Consider the following 19,622-nt stretch of genomic DNA (forward strand, 5'->3'; position numbering starts at 1 on the left):
TTCTAATAATACACCCCCTTAGATACATATGCAAAAGATGTATGTCACTTGCAGGGATCAAAACATATTTAAAAATAAATTTAGGACTTGCACTTCAAAGGTAATTAACATATCCCTAACATTAATGAACATATTAATGACAGTACTTCTCAGTTAAATAGTTGCAGGTGATCACAGACATGTCAAAGCAGAGGTGAAATGTATTAGCCAGACTACCACTGAAAGGTGTTCCTGTATTTTATCTTCTCTGCACATTACAGGGGCTCAGAGCACACAGCCACTGCAGCTCGTGGACAGGGATGTGCCCCAGGGCTGAGGCACCACCCACATTCCTGACGAAGATAAAACACCCTGATGGGCAAAGGTGATTTCTGTGAAACAGTGCAAGTCCCCCTCTTTCCCTCGGCTGGTTATCAGCCAGCACATTTACACAAGTCCCAGCGCCACTTGGAGCATCCCAGCCAGGAACTTCTTCCAGGGTAACAACTGTAACAACTCACAAAACTCCCTCCTCAGGGTCATGCCCATGAGAAATGAAGACCTGCAACATAAGAAGGTCCTAAAAGTATTTTTTACTTCCTTTGCTGTTTTTTTTTTCACACCACAAGTTCTGAACTGTGCAGATTAAGGCATCACTTATCTCCCAGGAACATGAAGGTGTGCCCAGTTCTCCCCAAGGACACCAGAACACTTTAAACACTGGGGCTATGTTTACTGAAGCTGTAGCAGGAGGTGACACACCAAAGCTACTTTGTACACCAGGCAACAGCAAAATGGGTCCACTTATCCACTTGCCACTGACGTGAGGCCAACACAGTACGCAGGGGTTTCATTACCTACACCAGCACCAAAAATGTTTCCTCACAAAAACAATAGTTAGGTTTCTGAATCTTTATCACCCCCATGAATTGTCTTGGCATTTTTTGTGTTATTTTTTGGTAATTCCTTAGTTCACAGTAACACTCAAAAACAGACTGAAGAGGAACAAAGACACAGTTGCAAAGAAAGTACTACCTTATACAAATTTTTAAGAGTTTAATTAGCATAATGTAAGAGTTTACTAGCATAGAGTAAGAGTTTAATTAACATAGCATATCTCATTCCCTATTTTGGATTTATTTGGACTCTGCATGACCACGAAAGAAAGCACAGGAAAAAGAGAGCACACAGGTGAAGTGCACTGCAAATCACACAGTCAGAGGTGTGACAGATGACATAAAAGATCTAACTGTGAATGAGCTGCTCTGTTTTGGGTGCTCTGGGAAGTGTCCACTTGTGATGTCTGATCAAGACATACAAGGCAAGAAGGATCAGCTGTACTTCACTGCCTTTGTTTCCACAGTGACAGAAAGGATACACAGCAATTACACGTGCATCAAAACCTCAGAAAGGAATGAGACAGATGAACAAACCACTTAATGTGGTATTTGACTGAAAACCCTGATGGACAGTCTTGGAATTGGCTTAGAGAGAAAGATTCATCTTCTGACTTCATCTCATCTTCAGATAATGGTTAAGAACAGCCAGCATGGGTTGGCCAGAATTGTAACTTTTTAAAGGTTAGTACAGTTAAAAATAGTGATTAACCACAGAAAGAGCACAAACCACTCCAATAAAATAATGATGCTCTACATACTCCCTTAGGGGAGAAAACAGCCCATTACAGCCCTTAATTTTGACTCAGCCTTTACCAAAGTGCACCTGACACATCACCATAGGGTGTAATTCAATACAGTAGAAAGAAGCAGCACAGTGGATTTTCAAAACCATTTCCATTATGCCATCAATTTAACAATATTAAATCCAGACCATTTCCCTACCTGCTTGTATTCAGATTCTCTTCCAACCAGTACCTGCAGAACATAACCAACAGGATCTCCCTTCATGGGTGGGACCGTTTCCCAGGTAACTTCACAGGAGTTTCCTCCCAGCTGTGTCACTCGAGGGGCTACAATAAAAGGAAATGTGTTCATGTTTAAGATAAAGACTGCACTGAAATCTTCTTTTATGAGCACTGTAATATATACCAGACAGGGTAGAGCACCTCTTGCCTGTCAGCTCTGTGAGCTGCTAGAAAGGAGGAGTTGATTTAGAGAAAACTTTCAAAACTTAATTGCACTGATCTTTTCAAAGCAGAAGCCAAGGCACAAATTACACAGGCATTCATAAAAGCAACAATTCTGTGTAGTCCTGAGCAAACATCTGTGGCAGTGGAGACGCCTGCACATCCCTCCTATGCTACACACCATTGAAAGGGAGGAAAAACATCGAACTTTTCATTTAGGAAAAATAGGAGAAGGGATGTGAGAAGAGAAACTAAAGAATCTGCTGTATTAGAGATGCAGCCCAGGCTGGGAAGCAAAAGGACAAGAGTAATTTTCAAGACTTGGACTTGTATCTAACTCTGAGCCTGACATCCACTTGATCAGACCTGCTATTTCTAGCCAGACTTAAGACTAGTGCTCTCACTAGAGCTCCAGAGAAATCCAATTTGTCAGCTGTTACAAGGCTGCTGTCCTTGGCAGAGGCTCCCTCACCAGCTGAAAGCCAAGGGATGCTGTGCCTTGACCCACGGCAAGCTCAGAGGTGAGCCTGCCAAAGCACAGACAGGGGCAGCACATGCAAAACGAAGCCTCTGCCACTGGAAGGCATGCAAAGAACTGCAACAGCATCCAGGGTCCACCAACCTCTTGATCAGGCAGAGCCAGCAAGAACAATACAAAAAAAAAAAAAGAAAAAAAAAAGAATAAAACTGGGAGAAACAAGAGCCCTGAACACTTGTATCAGGTGGTGAACACGTGCACGTGCAAGGACACGAGCTTGTTAAAGCCAATCTGATCCCCAACCCTACAAAAACAGACAACAGGAGGGTCTGCCACAGAAACAAACGCTGCTGCATACATTACATGAATTTTAGCCTGATTTGTTACTTCCCAAGAGGAAGGTATGAATCATGAAGGCCCAAAGGTAATCAATATCCATTTACTTCTCTCTGCACATCTGCTAGTGTTGAGAGACTGATAATAGACGCCTTCATCTTAGCTGACAACAACAATCTCAATTATTTTTCCTTCTCCTTCCATCCTCACTTCAATACATGTAGATTTTTGTCTGACACTTACAAAACACTGCCATTACCAACAAAGCTATTCTAGGGTTGGCATCGTTAAGAGACTAATTAGGAGACCTTACAGGAGAATAAACACTTTCTTCTGAGAGATGAGAAGCTGAATCAAGTTTATCACATAAATTCCTTTGTACTGCTCCGAGCACAGAAGAGCAGCTGATCTAGCAGGGAAGGACACCCCCAACAGTGTTCTCCCTTCTCTAAGTATTTTTTTACAAAAGGTGACAAAATCACCAAAGCCAGATTTTAAACATAGAGAAGCAAAAGAAACCTCTCTGACAAACTGAGAGTTGCTGTTTCTCTCAGTAAATGATAGGGCTTGACAGGGAAGACTTCAGCACCCAGGAAAAAAGGTGCATTTGATTTCAGCTCAGCTGATCTGATAGCTCATACAGCAAACCCACTGCCTTTGTAACAGGCCAAAGAAGGCCTAATTAGACCTAGAACAAAAGCCCTAATTACACCAAGTTTTATCATGAAACACCTTTCACTGTAGTTTTTACTGTTTCTACTTTTGCTCTTTCCTTCCTTCCTCCTCCTCCGGATCATAATTACTTAGGACAAAATTTACACTCAGTAAAAGACATTTCATTATAAAAACTTCATTTAATTAGGCCTTTAGTTCTTCTAGTGGAACACATGCTGAGTTCTAAGTCTAATGCTCTGTATGTGAAATATCATGATTAATTTTATACATTAAAGGAAAAAATAAACCCTGAAGGTCTATGTTGGGGACATCACCTACACAACAAAAAATGTTTAAACTTTACTAAAGCCTAAGTTAGAAGGTACACACATATACTACAGCTGTTAGACCTCTTGTATAAATGCTGTAGTAGTCCAGAGCAATCCCCTGGTAAACACTATTGATAGCAGCAGCATTTTAGCAGACTTTTATTACAACAGTGGCTGACATAACATTTATGTTGCTTGTGTGATTTTTTTTTTTTGGGGTGGTAATTTAGCTTAAGTAACTTCACAACTCAGAGAAACCTCCAGCCAGCACAAACTGGTTCTTCACACAAGTTATTACATACTTATGGTAACCCTTACAATCTCCCCCCATACTTACCAATTACATAAATATTTACATCTTACTTACATGTAAAAAAACCTACTACATACCTTTGATTGCAGGTGGGACTGACTTAGTTGTGCAGAAGGTACAGATTTCTGAGAAAGGTCCCTCCCCAGCATCATTGACTGCCTGTATTCTGAACGAGTAACAGGTGGATTCCGTCAGCCTCTGTATCTTGTACGTGTGACTTGGTCCCCTATAAATTGGGATAAACCTGAAACCATAAAAATGAGAGTATGTAGTTACACTGGAGAGGCACTGACATTTCTGGATATTGCATTTATCAGCTCCAAGTATCCATCTTGTGAAAATTGGCACCATGTGCCCTGCAGGGCTGCTAAAAGCACGTATAAAAATGTCATGTTTATAACACACTAATGATGATGAGGAGGTTGGGGAAAGCAGCAGTTCATTGTCCCTTTTGAAACTACTATTACCTTGCAAAATGATTACATGAATTATCAGGAAGAACATCTGTCAGTGGGATCCCTGCTGCCATGGAATCAAAACAGATTCAACCTGTGTCCTGCTGCATTACACCATGTGTGCTGCTGGTTTAAAAGTATGATGAAAACACAATTAATATGTTGACTCTTTAATAGATTTGGCCTTTATTTGCACATTAAGACACAAAGACTGTGTCTTGCAGTCATCTGTGTCATCTTCCAAAACACTTCCATGGACAAGACTAAACAAGAGCACACACAAACTTGTCCAGCATAATGCTGAACAAAACCAATGTCACTCAAAAAAAATAAAGTATACAGTTGCTAAAGAGAATCTAACTTGTATTTTCTATTGCTCTGCTCAGATAAATGCTTTTCACTAGCAGTTGTATGTCAGCCTGCAGTTTCTAGCTAAGCCCCTGACCCCCAGGAGCTGAGCACAGTGGGGATGAAAGCAAATAAAGAGGAACCACCCAGATTGTGCATCCCTCCACTCAGCCTCCACCAGGGAACACCACCTTGCACGCAATAGTCCTGGCCTTGGAGAACAGAAAATTTGCTGTGTAGGATCACATACTTTTTTATGATTATTTAGTACCCTTATTCAAGTATCTTAACCATTTCAGAAGGTTTTAAATCACCAGGGAGCCAAGAGATATTTTTACTTGACCTCCCAATCTAGGTGCTAGCTTTATCCTTTGGCTTTGCATGAGATACACAGTACAAGCAATTTGAGCAATTCAAAGAAACTGGGTCTGCCAATTAGCTCTCTGGGACAGAAATCAATTTGTATTACGTTATGACTGCAATCCACGTAAGTACAAACAGAGATCAAGAACCATCTGTAATAAAAGGAAATATTCAGGTAATTCAAACTGCTGGAAATGTACTCTGAGGACTAATGTGACTTACTACCCCCACTGAGTTTTAGTGAGACCCACACCTTGGTAGGAAACCAAAGATCTGCGCCCACAAGTCTTTAAGAGGATAGTTTAGAGACAATTTCCAAAGAATAATTGTTTCCTTAACCTTATGCTTACCCAGTTTAAGAACTCCCTGCTACCCCACATTTCGGAGGCTCGCATAAGCAGCCACAGCATGTTTCAAAAGACTGACACAAACCCATTCTCATGGAATAAAACTGCTTGAGATTCACTGGGTGATGAGCAAGGAACACATACTTAGGACAGCAATAAGACTCGAGACAAGACAACTCTCCCTCTGCCCTTCTTGCTGCTCAATCAGGCAGCTGGCTCAGAAACCACTGCAGTATTCACGGGAGTGTGGAGACTTGTCTCTGACCCTGTTCCAAGGGCAACAGAGAGCAAAAAACATCCAATGACCTCTTCGCAATCATCTGTGGAGTTAGGTAAGGAAGGGAAGATAAACGTGCCTTCCCAGCTAACAGAGAAGCAAACCCTTACCCCAGGCTGGGCTTAAGGTACATTTCCCAGACATTCATACAGTCAATACCAATGACTCAAATGAGGTTTTCATCTTTTGGATATGACTAAGGTCACTAACACTTCCTAATACTGAGGAAGTGATCTGGAAAAACATTTGAGCTCCTTCTGTCATTTGGGAACTGGACTAATACTCCCAGTTCAGTTAATACCAACACTCCCATCCAGTTCCCATCTCCACTCATTTCTACTTCTCTATCTCAAAAATCATCTGTAAGGAAAGCAGGAACTGTTACAGAGAAGCTTGCACCACAGGACTGTAATGGAAGCACACTTTAACTTCTGAGATTCGACCATCTTTGAAGAAAGAGGGCTTCCAGTTTTGGAAGAATAAATGCTGATGACCCAACCCATCAAATTTCAGTTGCTGTTGGGCTTTATTGCGACACTAATGCTTTGTAATTGTGTTTGAATATGCAGATCATGATGTAAGGCACATAATGAAGATTAAAGACTAACTTCAAAATACTTGTGATTTTTGGATAAGGTAGTATTTTCCTCATGTGTAAAGAAGGCACTTCAAAATCCTCCAGGATTATTTCTCTTATTTTAGAAAATACTGTAGTTAATTGTTGTAGATGGCTATAGGTATGGAGCAGGCTTTTTTTCACTCTCCTGGGCTTTCTGCTGAAGGACCACAATGAACTTAAGGTTGAGTCAATCAGTGTAACTGCTGTTATTGTACTGTGAGGTCTGCATACATTAAAAATTATCTAAAGCAAGATAACTTGTTCATATTATTGCAATTTCATTTAAAAAATCTAAATCTAATTTATAAAGCACATTGGAACATGAGCTCTATATACCCTTGGCCTTCTTGGCAAGCCTTTTATTGTTCACTGTGCTTCATCCAGGCCTCATTCCAGACATTGCCTCAAGAACAAGTCAGCTCTGAGCTTATTTGCAAGGACTTAATCTCTTATCCACTGAAAAGTTGACTTAATCTGCGTGTGGAAACCTTCCAGGTCCTCTATCTCCCTCTCACCTTCTTCAAAACAAGACATTTTCAATTCTCAGAGGTTTGCCCAGTTGAATTCAAAAGACAATAGGCTACATACCTCAGCTGGCACCCTGCCTTTGAAAACACTCAGCCTCTGTGGTTACTGGCATTCTCAATACAGCTGTATTTCTTTTTTTTTAAGTTTGCACCATGCGCAATTAAACCTCGATTATTCAAATTTTCCATGCAACAGTGCTGCTTCTCCTCTCCACTAAATTAACTGCAGATACCAAAAAGAAAGCAACTTTCTCCAGGGATGGAGACACCTCCCAGAGGTTACTTCTCCCTCATCTCACTCGAGCGATCCCAATTCTCCCTTCCCAAATGTTCTCACATCAGTCACGCATTATTCATTTACCTGCACACAGCAGAGGAGAGAGAACATCATGTCCCACCGTGATTGTTAGGGAGACACCACCGCTGTTAGTTTTTCATCAATACCCCTTTATTCCTGGTGAAGATCTTCTTGGAAGTATTTTGCACATTGCAGCTATTTTGTTTCCTCCACTTCAGTCACTTCCAGTCGAGCAGAAGAATACGAATGTACTCGCCCTGCCTCTGCTCATTAATTCCCAGCACATTTTGAGCAGCAGGTTCCCTTTCAAACTCCTGGGTTTTGTTTATATTTTGGTAACCCGTTGGTTCTTACAAGAATTTAATTTGAAAGAAATTCTACCCTAGAGCACTAAAGATGGCAATCTTGGGGGGAGGCACAAAGGCTGGAAGAGCCACCTGAGTGACTCTGTTACTGCCTCTCAAAATAAGTGGTCAGATGGCAGGATTTCAGCTGGAGAGAAATCATTAATGCAGCACCAGTCCGACCCGGCGACCTGAGGCTTCACATCAGCACACACAGGCACCTGCCTAATTAGAAACTAAAGTACAAGAATTTCACAAACCAACAGCTCTTTTAATATTATTAATGCTACATCAAGTTATCTACACATTTACTGCCCCCACCTACTTTCTTAGACTATTCCTCTAATTTGGTTTCAGAACATTATCAAACACACGCTGATTTATGTGATTTTCTCTCTCCACCAGCAGCTCCCTGGACTGTGGGCGGCAACACGGAAAGGGAAGCTTTGAACCAAAACCATCTAATTCAGAGATGCAGGAGTAAAGCCAACACACGAATTCTTTTAATCTCTGCTGTGTTTTAAAACATTCTACTCAAAGAGAAAACTTTCACATCTGCAGCATCCCCCATCCCCACATCAGTCACTGTTCCTATAACCAGCACCAGGCTGACCCAATCTTTCCAGCTTTGGGACACTTTTCCAAGCCATTCTTTGGGATCTCCTTTTGCAGGCAGGTGCTGAGAGAAAACAAATGGATAACATGAGTTCCCCAAAAGTTCTGTGCTCCCACTACTTCTCCCAACTCTGTCTTTCAGTCCTAAATAAGGTGTGGACCAAACAGATGGGATGCACCAGCCCCTTTGATCTGAAGATCTGTTTTCTGGAAGATTCCCTTTAGAAACTTTTATCTATAATACATATCATATGTATTATAATGTATGCTCACCACTGTCAGTGTGATTTTTGTCTCTATGAATAGTAACAACAGGACCCAGTGAAGGGGACAACATTTCCTTCCTTACACTTAGAAAAGCAAAACTAAGTGGAGAACAGAAAAAGAAATGATAACAGTCAGATGGGAAGAGTTTGGTTTTCTTTCCTGAATTATCTAGCACATCTGCAATCTAGACAAAGGGTACTTGCTGCCAAAAATCGATTTTTAGCTTGTTTCTACTAGATTATCTTTCACCTGCTGCTGAATTTGAGTTTGTAACCCATATCTACAACAGATAGTCACTTGTCAGACGTCTGGAATTACTGAGAGCTGAAGTATTTCAGCCTACAGAAGCTCTTCCACAGCAAGAAAAATTGCTTTTTTTGGAAGGAGCATCTGGGCACATTCAGGAGGAATGGAAGGCAGAGCAGCAAAGTGCCTGACAGATGATTCCTGTGTGCAGCCACATCTGGAGGCAAGGAACAGGCAGGGAGGACAATACTGAGCACAGCTTAAATGGGAAGTAACAGCATTTGAATGGAAGATCTGGGAGAAATTGGGGAGAGCACCCAATGGACTCTCCAAATTATACAGTCAGGAAGAATTAGATAACGAGGCAGCTGCAACACCAAGAGCAGATATAAGTAAGAGTGGACTTAAAGCCAAAAGAGAACTAAAACAGTTCAGAGCAGCAAACCAATATTCTCACAGCTTCAAACGTGTTTATCTTCCTTGTGCAGCATTAGAGCCCCTTTCCCAGTATGGCAGCAACTAACAGTGTTTATGGGCCTTCAAATGATGCTCACTGAGCACACTGTGTCCAAGCTGCTGCTGTGACAGCCCCAGGAACCTGGGCAGAGCTGGAGAAGGAAGCCAAGCTCAGTCTCTACTTCAACAACCTCAGCAAAGCGAAGCTGAAACCTTAAAATGTGCTCTTGGAAAACTGGGCAACGTGGTCCTGCTGCACTAAGCTGAGCCTCCATTACTACTTCAGAGATTAAATATTAGAGTCATTGCTCTAATCAAGGCATTATTTTTCTTAAAAGGTTGTTACAGATGTGCAGAAAATAGTTTTTATTACAGTGACAGTCTTGGGTCTAGATGCTGCTCTTATTTATGATCTGCTGTCTGGAATATTTCAGTTACCCATGAAGTCTGAAGTACCTGCAGATGTGCATAGATCAAAATAAAGGAGAAAATTTTATTTGTTACCAAAGCAGGGATTTTTTGAATATATTTATGGAGTAGCATCTTACTCTGTGTCTTCCCAGCTTCCTAACAGCTGAAACACCTCACCTCACACATTTAATGTGGTTTTCTCACACTTCACTTTGTCTCAAATAATGACACACATACAGTTAACTTGCACCTACCACAAATGTGGGTTTACTCCTATTTCCATGAAGAAAGCTGAAATGCATTAACAAGTTAACTTTTTTACACTTGGGAACAGTTCTCCCTCTTCTTTTTCATTTGCAAAGCCCCAAGTGTCTGATCAGAATGCTCCTAACATAAATATCACTATAACTAATAGCAGTATTCACCTACAAAATGCAGTAATATGAACACAGGCTACCTGGAAAACTTTTCTGAACATTAACTTTTTATCTAGCCAGGCTTGCAGTGGAAACTGTAGCATGCCATCTGTCTTGGTGCTCATGCTTAATTCCCTTTTATCACTGTTTTACCCAATATGAAAATGATTCTGTTCCTGCAGGTTTTTGCAAGGATACGTTAATTTACCTGATTTTGTATTTAATAGAATTTCACAAGCCAGTAGGACTGACAAATAACAGTAATTGCTGTTAAAATGGGTGCAAATTGTCTTGATCAAATCAGGAGTGTAAACAATTTTTTAATCAGACTACTTGAAACTTGCAGTAACCAGGGAATGATTATGCAAAAGTCATCAGGCAAGGGCAGCACATTCAGCAACTGACCCCTCTGTGCTTCTATTCTGCCTTCCTTCAAGTTAAAGCAGAGCAAGCACCCATGTTGAGGTTCATGTGTTCAACCACCCCCTGCTAGCTCCAGCTGAACAGAAGTGTGGGAGAACTGCCAATAATCCTTACAAGAAATTTTTAAAGGATATGTTTAGGATGTTTCTTAGTCAATCTTACCAATGACTCTCCCTTTAAATGAAATTATATATGGATATATTTATTGTGATTCTGTACACACACAAAAATCACACTATTTAGCTCAACTGCAACATACAGTGATCTAAAAGAAACACATGCAACTGATAAATAACCCACTACTAATTTACTTGCTAATTATCCCTTTCAGACTGGATATTGTGAGCACTTTAAGACACTAAGAGGTGTAATTAGCTGTAGGAACAACTAAAGATTAATTACCAGTAGAACAGGAAAAAAAATAAAAACCATTAGTTAGGTTCGTTTGCTCTAGAGAGGAAAAATCCATAGTATTCTGGAAAGTAGTGCAATTTGATTAACATAAATTTCTTAACATTACCACAATTGGAAAATGAAGTCACAACTGATAGTTTATTTAAAATGAAAAGGAATTTCATAGTCCTCTTTACATAAAGGTCACTTACTCTCAACTAGCATTTCTATGTACTGAGCTTTCCAGAAACAGATTTTTCTTCATTTCCACTCAGTGCTACCCCATAATTGAAAGGACAAGTGATGCTAATTTCATCTTCCTAAAATGTCACACCCTGAAGAGCTAATGGGAGCTAACACAGGTACATCTCTGATGTGCACACCTCTTCAAGCCCTTACACTAATCAGTCCCAGAAGATTTCCAAGTATTTTGCTTCACAGGTCTTGCAATCAATGGAACATTTAGTGTCCAACAACTGGCCTGTTACACCTCATTACAGAAAGGAAAAGTTAAAAACAATCCTTAATGACCAGGACACACTGGAGAGCACTGGCTGACTATCATTACATAAAACCAGAGCTTGAGTCTTTACCAAAAAGCACTTAAAGCTGTTGGGTCAGGATGGAACTTACTGATTATTTCCTTATCTTAAAAGAGCTTGCTCATCTTTATATTTCTGCTTGTGAAAATGCTTCAACAGCATTTTAAAGGTAACTTCTATTTTAAACCAAAGAAGGGACAATGGTAATACTGAATTGAGGGATTTCAATACAAAAGACTGGGTTCCTAGAGGGGTGGTCAGTCCCAGGCCTGTCAGTGATTCAGATATCTGGACAATGCCCTCAACAACACCCTTTAACTTGGTCAGCTCTGAACTAGCCAGGCAGTCACACTGGATGACTGCAGGTTCCTTCCAGCTAAAATACTCTGTTGTATTTCACTATTCCCTTAGATGTGCACAGCTTACTGCCATTAGCCTGTGCAATTGAAGAGGCCAGTGATGCTCAAAGAGCTGTATTCCAGCATTTTCCACAAGCACACACAGGGGTGAGCAACCCCTCGGTCCCAACAGGGTCTATTTAATGGGAATGATCTCAGAGAGGACTCCCACCTCTGTAACCACCTGCTGCTCCTACAGCTCCTGCGTGGGCTGTCCTTCCCTGCTCATCAGGGATGACAGCCCTCTGGGATGTACAGCACTGTACCTTGCAGGTGCATCTCACTGTGACCAGAGCACACAATGGAGAGCAAAAAGGGACCGTCAGACAGGGAACAAATAAACAGATCTTACTGCCAGGACCTGCCAGCTCCAGCTGCTCTCAAACACAGCAGTGCACCCATCCCGCTCCTCCGCTGTGCCCACACCAGGATGGATTCACCAGCCCCAGCTCTGGCTCCTTTCAGGAATTATCTGAGCTAGCTGCTCCAAACCCAACCACCAAAGGGAGCCACTTCGTGCAAGTTCAAGCAGGAGGAGACAGCACAATGTAGGAGAGCAGTTTCTCTGCATCTCTGGGATTTCACGTGGACTATAAGCCAAATTCAAAGCTAAGAAGATCCAGCAGAGTATCAAGTTCAAATTGCTCCTAATTAAAAGCTCGTACGAGACCATTTGCAGTAGGAAAATCTTGTGAAAAAGCCAAGGATCATGCTAAAGCTTTGTGCCAAAGCAAAGGAGAAAAAAGCTTTCCTTGCCTGCTGCAAGGTAACATTTTATTCTTACAAGGAAACTTACTATTTTCTCCAGTATAAAGACAGGTTAAAAACAATTTACAGTTCTTCACCATCCGACCTGCAGTGCTACATGAAAGCAAAGCAAAGCAGCCTGCGGGATGTGTCTTCAGAGCTGACTGAATCCCAGGGTGCTGCAGGTGATGGGCTCCTGCCAAGCATCACTGCACTCTGAGGGAACTGTTTTTACCAGTCAGACTTTCAAACGGGTATTTATATTCATTGGACACCGCTCAGGATTAATACAGGGGAGCGTGTACCCTCTCTGCATCAGTACAGTTGAGATATTGGGAAGTATTAAGGCATTATTCATGGTGGATTTATTACTTAAAATTAGAGCTTCTGGGCCAGATCTTCAGCTGGCATAAACTCAGCATAGCTCTATTTAAATTAAAGGAATTGTGCTAATTTGCATCAAATTATGATCTGTGCTGAAGGTCTCTAAGGATTATCTACTCGATAAGTCACTTACTTTAGCTAAATGAAGTAGTTGAGGGTTTTTCTTAGTAAATTATGAGCCATGTATGATATTTATTCATTGAAGAGCTCAGACTGTTAGGCAATGCTTGCATATTGTCTTTCTTTCCTTCCCTTTTTTAATTGAATATATCTCATCACAACTTTGGAGCTACACTAGCAAATCTTCCCACACAAAGTTCACATGGGAAGATAGTTTTTGCTCAGCACTGACTGTTAAATTTAAACACAGACTTTCTTGTTTCTTGCACACCTTATTTCAAAATTATTGTGGAGCTACCAAGCTGATGCCAAGTTCATATTTTCCAATGCTGTAAAACACTACAGCTATAAAATCATGACCACCATGTTGCCCAAAAAACTTTGTTCTGCTCAGGTTTTGCCTTTCCTAGACCTCTGATTTGTAACCCTTGGCTTTATTAATACACACAGCAAGCTGGGTGCAGTATCTTTGTTTCATATTTTCCAAAAGGTAAAGCACTGTGGCCATGAAACTCGATATTAAATTTACTGGCAGAGAGGCAAGGGTTTTGCTGAAATTTCACCGGCACAGGATTGATTTCTGTTAGACCTGGCAGTGTTCAGTTAATGGCTGGACTCAATGATTTAGAGGTTTTTTCCAACCTTAATGATTCTGTATCATTTACAGCTTTGCTGCATAACTTGCTCAGACTACAGGCACAGAATGCCTACCAAAATAGTATTTTTAACATATTTGTAGGCACAAAGCAATCAGGAGAACACCACTTTTTTTTCATTCCCAACTGCGTTATGATGAACCAGGATTCTTTTTCATTAGCACAAGGAAGATTAATCTCTCTTACCTTTTATTTCTGTCCTCTATCTGCAAGATATAGACCATGTCATCAGTAGAGTGAAGCTTGGAGCTGCTGTCTCCCCACTTCAGCTTCAGGCTCTGAGGCCCTGCTGCAGCACACTCCAGCCGTGGAGGTAAGGGTGGTAATGGCCTGGTTTTTGCTTTAATGAAGTGGCTAAAAGGTCCAGCTCCAATTTCATTGACAGCCTGGATCCTGATCCTAAAATGAACAGCAAAGAGATGAATGTTAAATAAAGTGCTTTCAGGAGGTTCTTGATATAAACACATCTCAAGGGACAAGAGAGCCTTCTGGGGCTGACTGCTCCATCCCAACCCCAGCTCCCAGTGCTTTTTGTGCCAAACTGGAAGGTTCTGTCAACACAGCAAGGATGATCCTGCTTAGATTGTAAGAGCTGCAGTGAAGATGTTAGAAATGCAGCAAGGCAGAGGGGAAGGTTGGGGTAAGCAACCTCAGGACCTGGTGACAGCCCCTTCAGCCACAGGGACAAGGGACACCAGCACAGGAAAAGCACAGCCTGGAAAATGTGAAGTGCCATGAGTAAACAACAAGCAAAAGTGTGTAGTGGTTGTCTAACAAGGATCATGGACTACTTTAGGTGAAATCATTCAGGGAAAGCACTGGTGTCACTGCCATGAAACCCATCCCCCTGCTGGCAAACACCCTGAAGGTCCAAGAGCAGTGTTGCCGCAGTGTCTCACAAAGTACACTATTTAAGCACAGGAAACTCTGCTGGGAGGAACTAACGGAGAAGGTTAAATCCTCAAACCTCCTACACTCTGACACAAACTGCAGAAATGCAGAACTGTCAGTGAACTATCTATTAGATCAAATAAAAGTTGGACCCAAGTCGCTCTCACAAGATGCACAAAAGCCCTCGAGCCATTTGAATCACACTGAGGACACCAAGAAGTAAAGCAGATCACCTGCCTGGTCACTGCAGCTAGAAATTGGAAATGTTCTTAAGACTGAGCCAGTCTTTCAAATTCTATTTCTTTCTTGAGCAAATGACTCCTGCCTTCTGCTTTGTTCATTTTCTCTTACCTGCCTGCACCTTAGTTTAATAATTAGAACACTGAGAATCTGAGATGAGTGAGGAGTAGCAGTTTCTGACTATAGTAACATCAACTACACCATAACAAAAATGGGAAATCTGCATTTCCAAACAGTTTTGAGGACTGTGTAAATAAAAACATTGGTACAAATGAGCCTGAAAGGTTTCAAAAGTTTGTTAAATCAATGACAAAATATGAAAAACCAGGATGGAGAAAACTAATTAAGCTTTTTTTTGAGATAGTTCAGCCTAGTTTAGTTAGCTGGAGAGATGCCATTTACTTTGGAAATCCTGTGTACAGCAGCCTTGTATTTTCTCATGGGTAAAGACTCTTTACAAGAGCTGAAAACTTGCTGTTCAAAGCAAAGTAATTTTTCATATGCTGTTTGTTTGAACTTGCATCACTTTATGTTCTTCAGTCAAAATAAGTATCTCTGCCAAGCAAGGACAGTTCTTATAAAGAGTTAACAAAGCCTCTCCTGTCCTCAAGCACTGTAACTTCAGCTGGTTTCCAAATGGCAGCCACCACACCTGAAAACAAGCAGTGAGTGAAATGAATCTCTCTCCAATATCAGATTTTTTAATTTTTTAAGGAGAAGCTGATAGATGTGATTTTTAGATATTTGCATGAACATACACCTTCATTTACTTGTCTTGCTTTTTCCAGGTATTTGCACAATGTAAAAATGTGTCTCTTCACTCATTTTTTTCTTGCTTTCCTCTGCTACACAGAGTTCTTGCTCCCCCCCCCATTCTGACACACAAATATGCACACACACCCCCCCTTCTGACTCTGGAGCACAGTAAGACTGATGGAAACTCTTAGGCCTTAAAATAGAGACAGGCATCTTTACAAATGAACTATGACACTAGGAAAGCAGGAATTGATTTATTTGACTCTAACATGGCTGATGTGGCCACTCTTTTCTGCTGATTGCACCACCATAAAGCTCTGTAAATTGCCACTGTCATTCCCAGGGCCTGAGCTTCATCAGACACACATAAACAACTCATTTTGTGTTTCCTGTGCACATGGCAGTGCAACTCAAACCCAGGTGTCACCTCCCTCTGAAGCCCAGTAATGTCTGCTCAATGGATATCAGGCCTTGGGAAGTCCAAAGGGAAAGGGAGAAGGAAGAAGAGAAACAGAAAAGGGAGAAGGGACCATGTGGAGAAGGGAGGAGAGCAGATGGTTGTGGGAGAGCCCCTTGTACTGCACCATCTCTGCTCCAGCTCAGGTGCTTTTGTGTGTCCCTGCCCCAGCCTGTGACACTGAGCTTTTCCAGCTGGGTAGCACAGCCAGGGTGGGCAAGAGAACAACCCCAATGAAGTGGAGACCAATTACTGTTTACAGAACTGGTACTGGGAAAAACCAACTCTTTATTTTCATGTAAAAGTAAAGTATAGACAAGTAAAAATATTTGCAGTAAAAGCACTTCCTGAATTCCTTTCAACTTTTCCACTAATGGTTTCTAAGTGAAAATACCCCAAATGTCCTCTTGGAAAGAAAGATGGTTTAACAATCTGACAATCACAATTTGACAACAAATTTTTTGAAAATATAAAGACTGTATTTAGGAATGGTACCTAATTCTGCAGACCCTGGACCAATAATATTTGTATTCATTCTCACATTTTCCCACTACAACTTTTAAACATTTAGAAAGAAAAACCATAAATCAGACTAGTCAAATTTAGAAACCATGAAATGATCTTTAACAGACCATTCTCTCTTATAAGATTCTTGACCCAGGGAAATAAACACACTAAACAGGATGCTATTTTCAGATTGGTCACAAAATCCTTTGTATAGTATTCCAACAAACTGAAAAATCAACTTTTGAATTAATTTTAGAGTCTGACATGAGAAGACTTAGATTCCCTAGTTCCCATAAGAGGAATGCCACCAGTTGCAATACACGTGCCTGTGGAAACCTGTGGGAGTTAAAATGACAAGGACTTCCAAAGGGGAGGGGAAGCAGCATCCTCCCCCAGCAGCAGCAGCCTGGACATGATGAACACCAATCACACACTGCCCCACAAATCCCCACTCATGACTCACAGAAGAAGATTTAGTTTTACACTACAAATCATATTTTGTTTTATAGCCCACTTAAACCTTGCTAATTTGAGCACCCACATGCATTTTTCTCTCCATCTTGGATGATCTTTTACTTGATACGGTTTAAAAAATCAAAATATTTAGAATTTTTATTCCTAAACCAAATTAAGTGCTTCTATTAAAATTTAGTAATGCTACTATATATTTCTGTACACTGTGTAACTTCAGAGGAGAAGAAGCATTCTTAAAAATTGGAAGTTGTTTTGCAGTGAAGTATCTCAACAGCAGAGCACAATTACCTATGGAATGTGTTAAGTGAAGCTTGGGAACAGAGTGTAATAGAAAATTGGTGTTTCTGTGACTGTTGAATACTTATTTATTGTGGAATATTTATTAACTCACTCCTAGTTACATCAGTTCACAGAAAACCAGGCCAAGTATATTACCCTATAATCTGAGTTTCCAGAGCTTCGTGGCTGTGTCAATAAAGCAGAGAGACTGCAGAACTCAGACATATTTCTGCAGCTGCTCACCAGCCAGGATGTTTACACAGTGCTGTGGGGAGGCATCTGCTTTCTGCAGAGCAGAGCTGGGATGTGTCTGAGCTGGAATCCTCTTGACTCAGCCCAGTGATGGCCACTCACAGTGTGACAGAGGCATGTTCCAGTTCCTCCTGTCTTAAATGCATTTTGGGATGTTAATCCTCCTCATGGCATGCTGGTTGGATTTGCTGCTGAGACACAAAGCATCCAGCTCATCAGCTCTGAGCCCATCTCTGCAGAGAGCCTGGAGTTTCTCTGTGTGTTCTTGGGCTGCTCCTGTATGGCCATTCCCACACAGAAGCTGGAAGCAAAGCAATGCCAGACCCAAGATAACAGCTCCAACAGGGTGCACACACATGGAGAGGGTGTCAGAATCACCCTCTATGCAGAACAATTTAAATTTCTGATTTTGGACTTGCTGGATTCATAATAACCAAGATTTGCCTTCAATTTTGGTTTCCCACAAGCAAAAACATTGACAGTGGAATTCCAACTCAACTGAAACATATAAATCCTTTGCTGATTTACTCCAAATTCTGCTGAAACTTTGGCAAGGGAGTTCAGAGCCTCAAACCCAGTAGCACTTGGCTTGTTTAGTCTAGGAAAAATATGTTCACTGCTTTTACACACAGCAGGGAATAAACTCTTGAGAGGGAGAAGAGTAGGTTGTATTAAACAAAATGGACATGAAAAGAAGACTCATCAGTGAAGAAACAGGAGAGAACGGGATCAGCGATGTTCTGAAACATTCTTCTGATTCAGCCAGGGAGGGCAGAAAACATTTAGCACATAGCCTGATAATCCTGTGCCTTAAGGATTTATCAGGGCAGACACTCCCTGATCAAAGACAGGTGTCAAGATATGCCTGAAGAAGTATCAGTTTAAAAGTTAATGATCAAACCACTTTGACAAATCTATTTTTGATTAGCAAAATAATACTTCAAACTATTGATGAGGAGCATTTGCAATCCAACTGCAGTCACTTGTCTTCCCTGACAGGAATGAGATTTAAGATATAGGGTTTCTCTCATTTTATGCAAGAAAAGAGCTTTCCTACATTATTACTTCTGATCAGTCATGCACTTGTCTGTGCTCTTCAGTGGGGTTTTTTTGGTAGGAACTTAGTCTTATAACAATATTTAGCACAGTTAATGCTTGTGGCTTTAGTTATTTCATTTGGACCAGAGACAGGCATAATCCCTGACTAAAACTTTGTGATTTAATATGGTGCTTTTTACAAAATAACGAAACAAGAATGCAAAAAAAAAATATCATCCCAATCTCCATTTCTAGGCCTTGAAGATGACATTTTCCTAAAGGAAGCTGTAGACAACCAAGAACCACATAAAAAAGAGACTGAAGAAGTAAGACTTTGGTGAAGAATTTAAATGGCACATTCTGTCTTGAGTGAGCTGCTCAAAGTTCCCATTTCAGCTTTTTTAGCTCTGGGTTGAACAAACATTTGAGGAGAAACCAGGGAACACGAGACTGCCCAAAGACAATGCATTTCCACAGCTGGGTGACCAATCCACAGACAAACTCTTCAACTTTATATGAATGATCTGTGAGCAAGCAATGTGTGCTCCTCACTTTAAATAACTTCTAGTGTATGTGTGTCCTTGCTACAACAGGTTCTCTTTTCTTGGGTACAGGATAAAATTTTAACTTATCACATACAAGACCTGTAGGATTGTGACCTTGAATACAAAGCAAAAAAAAAGAAAAATGTTACAGCAAGTCTGTGCCATATCTAATTTTAAAACTGTGATCAGATTTCAGTCTTTATTAGAACAGTACTTAAAATAGAATTGCTTTTGTCACATATTGTGTTGTATTGCTGTTCACTGCCTGCACGGAACCATTTTTCTTTCTTAATTAGCAATTAGGGAGAAAGCATATAAGCCTGAACATTAAACTAATAAAATTTTGGCAATGCCAC

At 40.9% G+C, this 19,622-nt stretch overlaps 1 protein-coding gene across 1 annotated transcript in view; it reads right to left on the reverse strand.

The window, feature by feature from the left end:
- FNDC3B (fibronectin type III domain containing 3B) overlaps positions 1 to 19,622 on the reverse strand; it is a 186,112-nt gene that overhangs the window by 8,390 nt on the left and 158,100 nt on the right. The window contains exons 23-25 of the mRNA XM_042041887.1: positions 14,014 to 14,226; positions 4,253 to 4,419; positions 1,821 to 1,948 (exon numbers count right to left, since the gene is read on the reverse strand). Of these exons, the coding sequence (XP_041897821.1) occupies positions 1,821 to 1,948; positions 4,253 to 4,419; positions 14,014 to 14,226 (508 nt within the window). The remainder of the gene's footprint in view (positions 1 to 1,820; positions 1,949 to 4,252; positions 4,420 to 14,013; positions 14,227 to 19,622) is intronic.

The sequence above is a fragment of the Corvus kubaryi genome, unplaced genomic scaffold, assembly GCF_017639235.1.
Source record: "Corvus kubaryi isolate FWS band 111438036 unplaced genomic scaffold, C.kubaryi_AGA036_p1.0 37397, whole genome shotgun sequence".
In the NCBI taxonomy this organism is placed as follows: Eukaryota; Metazoa; Chordata; class Aves; order Passeriformes; family Corvidae; genus Corvus; species Corvus kubaryi.